The 14,134-nt window shown below is 35.7% G+C and overlaps 2 protein-coding genes across 3 annotated transcripts; both read right to left on the reverse strand.

The window, feature by feature from the left end:
- Positions 1 to 795: 795 nt before the first annotated feature.
- LOC132187126 (germin-like protein subfamily 2 member 4) lies at positions 796 to 2,374 on the reverse strand. Its single transcript, XM_059601317.2, has 2 exons — positions 2,161 to 2,374; positions 796 to 1,491 (listed from the first exon to the last, which is right to left on the reverse strand). The coding sequence occupies exons 1-2, from the start codon at positions 2,267 to 2,269 to the stop codon at positions 947 to 949; spliced, it is 654 nt and encodes a 217-aa protein (XP_059457300.1). The 5' UTR covers positions 2,270 to 2,374; the 3' UTR covers positions 796 to 946.
- A 4,545-nt stretch (positions 2,375 to 6,919) lies between these two features.
- On the reverse strand, positions 6,920 to 13,628 carry LOC132187694 (5'-3' exonuclease family protein). Of its 2 annotated transcripts, XM_059602088.2 has the most exons (18): positions 13,498 to 13,628; positions 13,270 to 13,386; positions 13,022 to 13,080; positions 12,865 to 12,924; positions 12,679 to 12,732; positions 12,532 to 12,580; positions 12,372 to 12,419; positions 12,102 to 12,167; positions 11,951 to 12,001; positions 11,280 to 11,399; positions 11,125 to 11,209; positions 10,094 to 10,175; positions 9,261 to 9,375; positions 9,106 to 9,162; positions 8,928 to 8,974; positions 8,777 to 8,831; positions 7,772 to 7,956; positions 6,920 to 7,199 (listed from the first exon to the last, which is right to left on the reverse strand). In XM_059602088.2, exons 1-17 carry the CDS (start codon positions 13,507 to 13,509, stop codon positions 7,786 to 7,788), a joined length of 1,248 nt encoding a protein of 415 aa, XP_059458071.2. In that variant the 5' UTR covers positions 13,510 to 13,628; the 3' UTR covers positions 6,920 to 7,199; positions 7,772 to 7,785. The 2 variants fall into 2 exon arrangements, with proteins under 2 accessions (XP_059458071.2, XP_059458072.2); XM_059602089.2 differs by lacking the exon at positions 7,772 to 7,956.
- Between the last annotated feature and the right edge of the window lie 506 nt (positions 13,629 to 14,134).

Here is a 14,134-nt window from a genome sequence, read left to right on the forward strand (position 1 = left end):
TGAAATCCAAATAAAACTTCAAAATTCTAACATCACAAATAATAGAATCTGAGCAACAAATCAAATCCATCCAAAAAGTTTTACAAGCAAATATTTATGGGTTTTCTATAATTAATCACAACAATAACAACCCATATGAAAATTCATCGCCAATTCCAGCCATCACGTGAACACGAACACGAATCAACGAACACGAAAAAATTGCACAAAGTTGATGATTCTTTTGCAAAATCGGAAATTGTAGAAAGCTGTACATCAACGAACACGAAAAAATTGACCATTCTTGACTAAATCGGAAACCATTCTTGCAGAGAGTAGTGGCGTGGCTCTACGAAAACGGAGATATTGACGGACACGATCTTCAACTTCAACTGAATCGTCAATGGAAGAATGGGTGCGTTGTAGGCTTGTTGCTGTGGGCAAGAGCGCAAGAGATGAGGGTGAGTTGGGGATTTTGTTTTTTAATATTAAAAGATTGGGTTGTTTTATGGTGTTTTCCTATCTATTTTATGTTTTGCATTTTGCTGATGTGGCGCACCCCCATTGGATGCTGTAAACAGCCTGTTTTGCAGCGCATCCGGAGTGTAGGGGCTCTCAATTTTTATTTATAGACACTACAAACAGTAATTTTTTCAAATATTACATCTACCAAAAACAATTCTTAATTTTCGCTTTTTAAAAACTCAAAATCCAAAACGCAAAACTCTATTTAAGAACTTTGTTGGAACATGGAAAAGCTCCAAGGCATTATCTAATAGTTTCTTAGGTGTTTGATGAGTGTTTAAGAACAAAAAGGAACACTGAAACGTGTTTTTTTTCTTATAATCAAAACGCAAAAGCCCACCCACAATACATTATGAATCACAAGAACAAATTCCAACAATGTCTTAATGAAGTAATAACAATTAAGAAGCAAGCCCCATTACATACATGAGAGTTGAGAAGCCTACTTCTTGGGAGCAAACCGAGACTTGATTTTCTCCACCTCCTTCGTACCCACCTGGAATGCCTTGGTCAAAACATTGTCAGGCACCGGTGGTGTAGCTGCAAACAGTGTGGTAGCAATAGTCTGTGTGCCTGGCAACTGGCTGTTAAACGCTACAATCGCAGCGGCAGGCACCTTTCCATTGTTCTTCTGAAAATGCACCAGCCCCCTTGGAAACACAAATATCTCACCCTTCTTGATAGATTTGGATATGAGCACATTTGCTGTGGTTATGAAGCCTACGTCCAATTCACCCTCGAGCACAAACGCTATCTCAGTGGCGCGTGGGTGCGTGTGGGGCGGGTTAAGGCCACCGGGGGCATAGTCAATGCGGGAGAGAGAGACACCCAGGGTGTTAAGGCCTGGTATTTTTTGAACATTGGCTGCAGTGACCAGAGAACCAAAAGTGTTGTTGGTGAGGCCTGGTTTGGCCAAGCCGTCAAAGGAGAAGTCTTCTGCAGATATGTTTGCCACGCTCTTACACGTGAACCCATTGACTTTGATACCTGTTCATCACAGCTCATGAATTCAAATTGCCAGCAATTTTCTACGTTTCAAAAGTAACCCAAGTTGTCATAAATTCTCACCTTCACTTCACAGTAATAATTTTTTCCTTAGATATCAGTGGCTTAATTTGTCTTAATCACCCCAATATTATTTTTTTTAGTTTCTCCTGTCTACTTCATTTTCAATCACAAGTCATGATTAAGAAGACTTAATAAGAAACCCAAAAAAATAAAAAAAATAAAAAGTATCCTGTAGAGGCATGGACAGCAAAGATACAAGAAAAATGTAATCATATCAACCAAGAATACAGTAGTAGGCCTACATGATTGGCATATTCCCTTTTGGCTTCCAATAATTACTTAAAAGATTCACATCAAAGTTGCTAAAATTTTCAATTTTTAATTATAATTAGCACTGAAGTTAGTAAGAAAAGGCAAAATAAAACCAAAAATAAGAATATTGATCTCATCTCCTTAAAATCATCAATTAAAGATCAAGTGGGTTCACAAATACAAAATATTGTATGTAGTAAATTCTCAAAAAAGAAAAAGAAAAAGAGGAATCAAACTCCTATGATTAAGGAGAATAAGAAAACCAGGGCTGCTTTTGAGCTACTCTTCTTGGAAGATGAAAGTAGAGTAGCTATTAAAAGGGAGAAGAGTACGAACCGGAATTGAGATCGGCTACACAAACATCTTGAAGCAAGTCAGGATCTGCAGCAGCAGCCGCCAAGAGTAAAGCAAAAGTCGTAACAAACAGAGGGACAAGTGCCGCCATTGGGCCGAGATTTTTGTGGTATGGAAAAGTAATTAGATAAGCAATCAAAGGGGTGCTGGAGAAGGAGAAGTTTGACTGAAGAATAATGTACAAGAGATAACAGTAGGTGGTGTATTTATAGCGAGGGCCCAGGAGGAGGGAGTGGGGAGAGGTTCGTCATAGTCTCATAGACACGTTAATGCTGTCTGTGTTTCGAAAAAAAAAAAAAAAAAAAAAAGAAATGCTGTCTGTGAATGCAAAGCACGAAACATGCCTTCGTAGACCCAAAGTAAAGTCATCACTCATCTCACCAAGGGAAATGGCCCAGAGTTTGCCTCTATTTTATTTTTGGGCCAGTCTATAGTTGACCCTATATATGTTGCGTCCTTCGCTCGTCGCCCACATCTCACCCACAAGCCTACATTTTTTATTTTTTATTAAAAAAAAAACAATATTAGAATTGTGCTGTGATCATGTGAACCTGAATATCAACTCCTTCATGTAATACTTTATTAGGGTGGGTTTTCAGACCTCCTTCAAACAAAAACATATATTTAGGAATCAATTTTTGTCTAGCAGACTTACAACTATAACAGTTTACTCTTACCGCAAAATAAAACTCAAAACACCCCTATGCTCCTCCCTCGTATTGACTCAAACAACCCAACACATACTCTACATTTATTGAAAGAAACATACAACTCTTACTATAATTAAAATACTTGATTCGAGAGGTAATCATCATAGGACTGTAACAAATTTACAATTAGTTGAACAATCAAGTGAGGTAATTAATTTCCACTAGAATCCTTCAAAAGGTGATCAAGTCATGACGTACAACTTTACTTGCTATCAAATAGCTAGGTTGTAGATGTTGGTGGAAGCTCTTAGTTTTATTATTTTCTAGACTGTCTCGCAAGTAATAGTGTCTCGGCTTTCCATAATAAGGACCACCATATGATTAAATGGCAATTACAACTGTTCATATTTGAAGCTCGCAAGCATCTGAGTTTCATCTCAAATTGGGTCTTTTGTAATGTTCATCATACTACTAATTAATTAATGTGTGCACAATCTTGTCAAATTAATGGGCCATCTTTACTGATCAAAGTGAAAATATTTCCAAATATTCTCAGCCCGACAGCCCCCTGTCGTTGTGGTCCCTATTAGTAATTAGATAAGGTTCTCTTTCTTTTCTTTCTTTGGTGTTTTGTTTTTGTTTTCTTTATGCTGTTTCGTGTACTACAACATAAAGAAGAAGAAGAAAAAAAAAAAAAGTTGGTAGCTACTAGCTAGCCTTGGTTCATTAGCTGGCAACTCAAGTTGCTCCCACAGATGTCATTTCTAAAAGAAAGAGTAGTTGAAGCAATTTCATAAGATCCGGCTTCTATGCTGTAGTAAAATTTTGCCGTTTTGCAAAGAGTCAAAAATAAGACTCTTTACCTTATTTAATAAATAATAAAAAATTCTTATTATTCACACAGTTAGACTTGCAAGATGGCCAAACAGCAAGTTCCAGAGGAGCATAGAGGAAAGTTTTAGAGGAGGAAGAAACCTGCAAAAAAAAAAAAAAAAATCGACTATGAAGATTCCTAAAAAAAAAAAATAACAGCTGTAGAAATTCAGCAAATTTTTGCATATAGATAAAATTAAAAATCCTCAAAAAAGTTTCAGAACTTCTTCTTTTTCTTTTCTTTTATGTTGGCGTGAAGTAAACCAAACAGTATTAACACCACTGAAAGTGCACACTTGCAAAATGGGTATAAGAGAATGATGGTGATGATGAAGAACCTGAAAGAAGGAATGGTTGCAAACAAGGAGAACCCAGCCGTTTCTTACGGCCATGGAGCCAGTGAAAGGGAGAAAGTAATCGCTAGTGAATATGGCGGTGTTATTAAACTTCAATTCCGCAACCGTAAACGACGACGGAGAAGAAGTTGATGTCCACCGGCAAAACGACGACGGTGATAGTCACCGAGAACGACGGTGATAGTCGCTGAGAGTCGAGACCAGTGTGTAAAGCCTCATGGGTAATGACGGAGAGCGCACACAATTCCAGAGGCCGTTTAACTTCAACTTTTTTGGGGATTTTTAATTTCATCTGTGTGCAAAAAGTTGCTGAATTTCTACTGCTGTTATTTTTTTTTTTTAGGAATCTTCATAATCATTTTTTTTTTTTTTGCAGGTTTCTTCTTCCTCTGAAACTTGCTGTTTAGTTTCCATCTTGCAAGTATAACGGCGTGAGTAATAAGAATTTTTTTATTATTTATTAAATAAGGCACTTGAACTCTTTGTAGAACGGCACACTTTAGCATGGACTATTATGCAAAACTGTGCCGTTTCATTACTGCATAGAAGCTCGATCCAATTTAATTGAACTATTGGATATTCATTGCCCCTAAAATGGCTCGAATTTTCTTTTTGGTTCCTTTAGAAATTAGAATATGTCACCCTTTCAAATGACCAATAATAACATCCTGGAGTCAAATTTGTTTCCCGTTTCTTTAGCTGGAATTTTTACATATATTCGTAGGCAGATTCATATTGTATTTACTAATTACTAATTACTATGATGAATCATCTCATTTACGAACATTGGGATGTTTATAAAAATTGTAATCTTTTGGGTTTTCGTCAATCATACTAGAATATTAATTAAATATTTAATTTACTATTTCAAAGAAGCTGATAACCCCATAAAATAAGTTTTTGCATCCTTCGAAGGGCAGCAAAATCGATGTGATCAAGTTGCGGAGATTTCACTTAACTATGGTTTATACTTTATAGGATTCGAAAATTATACATCTATTTTATATGCCATCTTTTAAATTTAGCTATACTTGGTAGATGATTCGCATTTTATTATCGAAATTAAGAAGTGTGTCAACGCATTGAAATAGTTAAATTTCTGATACAATAATGTGGCCTTTCCTTCTTGTAAGAAATTAACGGATCTGTTTAGATGTTTTTTTTTTTTTTTTTCTTTTTGTGACATGTCCATATAAAAGAAGGAAGGTAATTCGAACTAGTGACCTCCGCTTCATTTAAGCGTGATCCCAGCTAATTGAGCTACCTCTTAAGGATTGTTTAGATGTCTTTTTGCAATCTCCAACGATAGTAAACTCAATATGGCCGCTTAGGCTTTGTTTGTTTCAACTTAAAATGATTTTTTTTTTTTTTTAAATGATATATATATAATGTTTGGTGCAATAGAAAATAACAATCAACGGAAATTTTTTTTTTTTTTTGACAGAAAAAAGCTTTCTTAATTTTTGTAAAATAGTTTTTAAAATTATAAATCATTTTTCGAGTTTGAGCTTTTTATTCTCAAATAACTAGACCAATGCCAGAACACCTTCGAGCTTCTGTCGGGAGCCTATCAACCCCGCTAAGACTCTACAGAGAACCTGCAAGGACATCAACGAGCCTCCGTCAGGACTCCGCAAAGACCACACAAGCATATGCCGCTATGCCGAGAACTCATCGAAACCCCACTAGGACAATCCTGAGACTTTTTAAGATTTTTTTGTCCTTTTAGAAGTAAACAATTCGACAGTCAACCATTACGCAATTGGTTTATAGGCCAGCAAGCCCACATAATTGAACTACTAAGCCCATTTAACTCGAGTTCACTCAGTAGTTGAAGCACGGGATCATCTCTGACACCAATTCCACAACACCTGACTATTTTCGTGGCATACGGGCTATTTATGTCTACAACCAATCCACATGCCCTGTACCTCAAGCATGCATAGGGCATGCTTCAGTGTGGAAAAATGTGGGATGAAGGACACAACACACACAAATAAAATAAAATAAAATAAATCATGCAGGAAACGGCAAGGGGCAATTGAGAGAAGGTTATTATAACATTTTTGTTATAAGCCGTATATTGTTTGATTGCATGCATCATTACACAGTTTGTCCTAAGCCTCAACAACTTGTTTCATTATTCTTTTGGGTTGGAAGAGGAAACCACCTTGAGCCTGACATTATTACTGCCGTAGCTTCAAATCCATGCCTATATTTCAACTTTTAACATGTCTTCTATTCTTCTGTGTAAGAAAAAAAAAAAAAAAAAAAAAAAAGTGACAGAAGCCTTCCATGGAACCGTTTGTTGGTAGAATGTTTGCCAAGTGAAGACAAGCAGAAACGTACTTTATCCTCCAACCAACTCCTCTCGTATTGTAGTTTATCGTTTTCTTCTCTTTGTTTAAATTAGGTTTATTCCATCATCAAATATATATATATATAATCAAGTCCAATTGGTTGCTACGTCTCCAAGTTCATCCATCACTTTCCATCGCCAAAAGATTACTTGCTTCTATGGATAATGTTAGTTCTCCAAACTGCATAAATGGTGCTCACAACAGGTAGGTAACTAACAATTTCCAAGAATTAAAACCAATCACGATCTCAGCATTTTTTTTTTCTTTAATTTGTTTCTGGCATGATAGAAGAAAACACCACCACTAAACTAATCAGAACCCCTACAATGGAACCATGCATACCTATTTCTGAAAATCTACTTATCAAACATCAAATTTTCAATTGACCATTCCTATGAAATTTATAAGGGATCAAACGTAAAAGATTATTGAATACTACTACGCATACCATGACAATGCAATCATGTCAACCACTTTGCCTAGATTTTGTTGAAAAGAAAGAACATGACAACATTATCAAAATATTTCAAATACCAAATTCACGGGAATCTATGTACATCAGTTGTAAGGATAATGGCATTGGAGAAAATAACAAATAAACAAGCATACAATTGAACTAGAAGATACATCATTCATTTCAAGTTTCTAACCTAATCAGAGTTTAGTTGGCTCCATCAGTATATTTTGAGATTGAAATGCTATTTCAACTACTTTCTCTTCTTACCACCACCAGCCTTTGACTTTTTGTCAGTAGAATCTTTAGCAGCATTCCCTGGTGTTTCCTGTCACAAAGGTGAGCAAACATTGAACCTTGTTGATGATAGGGAGTGATGCAATCAGCAAGCATCCAATTTCAGAGTTTAGAAGTGAATAGTGCGGGAGATTTTAAAAAAAGGGATTTTAGGAGAGTTATTTGAATGATAATCTAGCTCGCTAGGATTCAACTTATTTTTCCTTAACCCCTACATCACCTTAGCTTTCCAAAGTTATTGTAGGGGGTGCATTAAGTGCACCTGTTATGGTAAACCATCTAAGGCAAATCAGGGATAAACTTTAACGTAGAAGGATTCTACGGACAAACACTTACTCCAAGTCTGATGCCTTGAGCTCCAAGACATAAGAGATCTGGGATCTCAACTACAAACTAAGGTTTCATACACTACTCCCCCTTTCTACGATCATATCCAAGGGAAAACCCGACAACTAGTTTAATAGCAAGGTGAAGAAGAAACAGCAACAATTCTTTCCTTCCCGCAAGTCTTTTTTGGGGAAAGTTTCTCCCAAGGAAAGTCAGTAGATGAGACTCTGATTTAATCAGAATAGAAATACGTGTAGATTGGCACTGATGGTTCACCAGGGTTTTGAGCTTCATGCGCCAAAGCAGACACCAATGCACAATGACGTGGAGTGCTTGACACCTAGATCTGGGATTGGCAAGCTCAGGCTGCCAAGGACCTTGGGCGTGGGCCTACAAGCTTGAAGAGAAAACATCTTATGCCCAATTGCTGATCTGGGTGATCTAAGAATGCATTTGCTTTCCTGTCATTCAGTTTAGGGAGAAATTAAGGTAGCCAAACAGGTCTAGACTGCCTCCTAATAAATAAACACAGTTGGAAGATGGCTTTCCCCCGGTGCTTTACTTTTTGTATATTTAAAAATTTTGAACAAAACTAAGAATATTTAAAGCTTCAAATCAGTTAGCAGCAGGCAAGACAAGCTGTCAGGAAACTTTTAAAACAGGGCAAACAATAACTTGCAGTTCAAAGAAAAATAATTAGTTTTTAGCAAATTTATTTACGTAGAGAGAGAGAGAGAGAGAGAGAGAGAGCAAAGACTCCATGGTATAGCCATGTAAGGGCTAGCACAAGCACCAAACCTTTTATACATTAAACTTTAAAATCTGAGATATGAGAATGAAATGAGCAAATGGAATCAATATCTTCAGTACATAGTATGAAAACCTCATACTCTAGACTCTATCATTTCCACGTTTTAGCTGATGCAATTTGTTTAGGAAATGAGAGCTTACTTCCAAGTTCATAGTAATGATTTGCAGGAGAAAATTTTGACAGGGCCAAGAAAACACATCAAGATGTAAATTTTAATGCATGTGAATTATAACAACCAACAAAATGCAGCCTCAGATATGATAAGGAACATTGGTAGAGAAGAATCTTAAATCAGGAGTCTTTCTTGATAATGATTAAAGGTTTCCTGTTGTGTGAGCAATCCAAGTAAAAAGATTACATCAGAATATGCAGACTAAGATATAGAAAAATTTTATCTTCCAGGGAACCCCAAAGGTAATATCCAGAGAGAAAAACTGACCGAGTCTTATTAACACAAAGTGTAAACATACCTTCCGTTTAATGGGCCCAGATGGATTGGCAACTGGCTTAAAGAAAGACTCTAATCTGTAAAAGAAAAAAAATAGTAATAATAGTAAGCATCATTGGCCCAAGGAAAAAGTAATTCAGGAACTCATTCTCACTCCTATATGCATCACCTACCGGCCCTGTGATGACTTGTTCTTGGCAGCTTTAATTTTTTCTACTGCCTAAATAAATAAACCAATATATTCAGTATATATCTTTCCTTATTACTCAGAAATAACAAAATAGACTTATGGAAAGCCAATGTAAGAACTTTATAGAGATAATAAAAAAATTAAAAAAAAAACACACACACCTTTGTCACTCTGTCACTGTTGAACCCATTTTCATTGACCAGAAAGGTAATCAGCCCCTGTACAAATGACAAGGGAATGCAATCTCTCAAACACGCCACAAGATTTTTTAAAAAAAAAGTATAATATACTCAGTTTTCAACTAAAAATTAATTACTTCTTCATCTGGAGCAGTCCACTTAATCTCAAGTTGCTCTTCATCAGTATGGACTACTGGTTCTTTAAAAAGCTGCCGAGCCTCTTGATATGGCCAGTCATCTGGTATATGGTACCTGATTATAGAGAATGTACGATTAGAAAAAGGAGTTGAGAAGCATGCCCATCATCAAAAGTACAAAAAAATCTCCATGGCATAATTACATGAAATTAACTTTCACATGGTAATAACATGGGGCTGTAGAGAGTAATGATGTGATGGTCATAGCAAAGGATGGCACTAATATTTTACAGATAGAACATCCAAGTGACCAAGGATAGAACCCCCAAGTGATCCAATGAATTACATTTACAGAGTTGATGAAATACTGGTTACCAAGAACACTAGAGATTGCTATGGTCACATGATAGACACTTTATACCAACAAAGGCAACAAGGGAAGAATTTTATAGAAAATCATATCAGATAAAGTCACCAAGCATGCGAGAGACCATAAGAAACCAGTCCAGAAATATAAACGCTGATACAAGCATCAATACAACAATGATATAAGGACTACTACTTAAAAATGATTTCACTCAAACTTATAAGGTAAAAGAATCAAATTAAAATAGTAATTCCACCATCTGTCAGGCTACCAAGAGTTGTTAATCTTTTTAAATCCAACAAATCAGTTCATTTCAATTATTTCACAATGTCCTCCCCCCGACCCCCATCCCTGGCAGGAGTGCTATTATTTCTTTGGAGGAATGAATCATTTCAACATGTTAGTTACATGAAACAGAAGAAAACCATATAGTATGATAACTTTCGAGCTGAAAAACAAGAAACACCTCTCTTTGTTTATGTTCTCAAGTATATTCTCTATAGAGCCATGTTGACGGATGAGCTTCAAAGCAGTCTGCCCCCCAATTCCTGTAGCATAAATTTATAATGCACCAAATACTAAGTACATAATTAAGATTCAAGCCATCCATACAGGATACTAAAAGACAAAGATCACCTTTGATTACATAAAAAAAACCCATGTATATCTTCTCAATGAAAGAATTTCACAAAACACTGGGATTTTCTAAAACCTTTGTAAGTATATTTTCGATATAGGAATAGAAAGGATCCACTTCTAGCAAGTTTCAAATTCATAAGGCAAAATAAAAATATCCTTTGGTTACTTCAAAATCCAATTATTTTGTAAATTTTTTTATTGAAAAGATGTACATCCATACCTAATATATATATCCCTACAATCATTACACAGATTTTACAAAATGATGATGGAGAAAAATCCAATTCAAATAGGGGTGAAAATCCGGTCCCGGTTATTGGCCAAAACCGGTAACCGGTTTTTTTAAATTTTGGCATTTTGGGCTTATTTTAGCTATTGGGCCTAATTTTTGGGCTTAATTTAACTATTTTTGACCCATTTTTAAAAAAACAATTAGCCTTTTTGTTCCAATAAGCTTGGCTTTGTTGTGATTGTTCCAAAAAAAAAAAAAATCTTAAAAAGCCCAAAAACTCCTGAAAAATCACTACTTTTGCCTTTTTGGGCCTGAAAAGTTAAAATTCAATGTTTCAAAATGCCCTAAAAAAATTAAAAATAAATATTATTATTATATATATATATATACACGGTTACCTGGATACCCGGTTATAACCAGGTATATAAAATTCCCAAAACCAATAACCGGACCAAGGTACCCAGTTACTAGTTTTAAAATTGGTTTCCCGGTAACCGGTTATACCCTTTTTTTTACACCCCTAAATTCAAGTATACACGCATCAATATAATATTTATACTTATCAAAAAAAATATCAATATAATATTTATTGCAGGGTGAATACTGCAAATGAAAATCCAAAATACCTCGAATGCTGCCACAGTAATCACATCCAGAAAGAATGCATAAATCAATGAATTGATCCATAGTAAGATTTAGCTCCTCCAAAATCTGAAACAACATCATTATCAAGACAAGGAATGATTAAAGGATGCAATCATATCAGAGTTAATAGTAGTACCTTTGCAACTTCAAATTCCATAACTGGGACTTTTCTTGAGCTAGGATCCATCAAATGCCGAAGAAACCTAGGAGCTCCAAATGTTAGGGAATCCATGTCTTCAGAAGCCACAGCATAAGCCTGACATCAATAAAAGTTTATTAGACTCTAAACACGTCATTTACAATGAACATGTTTGGACAACTGACAGAAAATAAAATATTCCAAATATTTCCAGCAGATTGAAAGGCCTGCAATTAACCTTAGAACAAGCCATAATGGAAAATAGGATCAGCAATTCAATGTATAAATAATAAATTAAACCGCTTTAAAAATGTAGTGAAAAACAAAGCAAACTTGTTTCAAATGCCACAAAAAAAAAAGGCGATCATCTATTTTCCACCGCATGTACCCATAAATACAAAAACAGAAATTTCCTCCAAACCAGTCTAAAGGAAATATCCTCCGACCCATTTAAAATAGTGTCAATTGTTTATAAACATTTAAAAGGTTAGTCTAAGTTAGGAAATTGCAATCAACGACCTTAAGAATTTAATGTGTGTTTTAAATGTTTATAGACACTTGGCACTATTTTAAATGGGTTAGAAGATATTTCTTCCAGACTGGTTTAGAGAAAATTTCTGTCCTAAATACAAAATAACCAACATATCAAAAAGCAGACAGATACTTGCATTTCCTGATTTGCAAAGTGCAGCACATTGAGCCTCTGCTTCTGAAGGAGCCTGTGGAAACCCAAGTCATGCCAGTGCATTACAAGAAGAATAAATGTGTAGCACTTGAACTCACACCGGCAGCAAATTACTTCAAATAACATTATGTCACCTCAATTACAGGCACTCCCATTAGTCTCAGAAGTCTTTTGCAATCCTCATTGTGCTGCTTTGTCACCTGCAAAAGTAAGGAGTACTTGGCATCAAAAGCTCTGACAAATTCACACTTTCCCTATACCTAAAACTTTTCAACTTCTTGCTTGACAAACTGCATTAAAAAAAAACACACATTCAAGAATATGGTTCTAAGTGCTAACATTCTACAATAATCACAACCCACGAATGAGAACAGAGAATAAAGAGATGAGAGAAGAGAACCCACCTTCACAGTCCGTTTACTGAATTTCTCAATGTCTTCCTTATTGCCAGTCTGAAATGACAACAAAAGGCAACTACGTTTCAGATGTTCCGAAGTAAGAAAATAGAAACCAAATGAAGGAAGAAAAAGAGGGAAGTTAACAAAGAAAGAAATGCACACATGCCTCCACAGCTTCTGCCAAATCCTCACTAGCATCTGCCCTCTTCGAGTAACTGCAACATGAGTTTAACATAAAACCCATTATTAGTCCTGTGCTTGTAAAATGATAACCATGCCATGTAAAGAAGCTAGACTATGATAGCAAAAATACCGTTTTGCCAGCTCTTGTTTTTTCAGATCTGGAGGCTTCCCATCAAAAACATAGCTGAATAGAATTTCGACTTCTTTAGCAAAAGCACATACTTCACCAAATACCAAGTATAACATGCAGATGACTATGGCTAAACTTCAACAAAGTACGAAAAAGAAAAAAGAAAAAGGTAGAGAATCTAATTACACCGGCTTCATTCCAGCTTCCAGAAGCCTAATGGTCCGCGTAAACATGCCTTGCAGATGACTACAAATGGACCCAAGAAAAACCCAACATCAATTCCCACAAAATAAAAGAGTTGAAATGAAACCCACTTGAAAAAAGAGAACTCTGCAACGGGTACCTAGTAACTTCACCAGCCTCATTGGTCAGCATCTCAGTCCCACTCCTGCCCACAACAATCTGCACCAAGCATTCAAGCACACCCACATCCTAAGCCCTAACAAATACTCATTGATATAGGGCTCCGTTCATGTCTAGTTAACAGATTAACTCATCCATAATATAAATAAATAAATAAAAAAAACAAAAACAAAAAAAACAAAAAAACAAAACAACCAATAGAGAGAGATAGATGGAAATAGTACGGACGAGGAACTGGTAAATGCTCATGCTGGCGTCGATAGCGATTTTGCGGCCAAAATAGCTCTCGAATTTCTGCTCCTTCATGGCCTTTGGGGCATTGTCCGCTAAGAGCTTTGTTAAACCCTAGCAGACCCATCATCAATTTACATCAAACAAATAAATAAATAACTCCCAAACAAAAACCCAAAACTGTAGAAATCAAAGAATGAAGAATGGGTTTCAAAAATCTATTACCTTTATACCCATTACTTTGTTTCTGTGTCGCCGTATCGGTGAATCAAAGAGAGCACAAAAGCGGCAGGAGAAGAAAATGGAAAGGGTTTATCTTCCCGCCCACTCTTTACGTTTGGCAAATCCCCCTCCCCTTTTCCCTCCTTTCACTAAGGGCCGTTTGGGAGTGCGATTTCAATAAGTGCGATTTTAAAAATTGCGTTTTTAAAAATTGTGTTTTTAAAATCGCTACTTTTTAAAATCGTATAGGCGTTTGGTAAAACATACTAAAAAGTACTTTTTTTATCAATTGGGTGTTTGGATAACATTAACATATAATTGCGGTTTCATGACCAAATTACCAATAAGGATGAACAAGACAGAGAGGATGAAGAAAAAAAAAAAAAAAGAGAAAATAAGGGTTTTAATATATTTTAGGTGGGTATTCTTGGTATTTTTTTCATTCCCGTTCTAAAAAAAGTAACTATTGCGCCAAATATCTTTTTAATAGAAATCGTAATTTTGTTTTAAATTCGTACTTTTTCAAATAAGCACCCTCTAATCAGCTTATGGAAATCGCAGATTTTTTTGCGATTTTAAAATTTGCGTTTTTAAAATCGCAATCCCAAACACCCTAAAGTTGCAATTTGGTTTAAAATCG

Source organism: Corylus avellana, chromosome 6 (assembly GCF_965113065.1).
Source record: "Corylus avellana chromosome 6, dhCorAvel1.hap1.2, whole genome shotgun sequence".
NCBI lineage: Eukaryota > Viridiplantae > Streptophyta > Magnoliopsida > Fagales > Betulaceae > Corylus > Corylus avellana.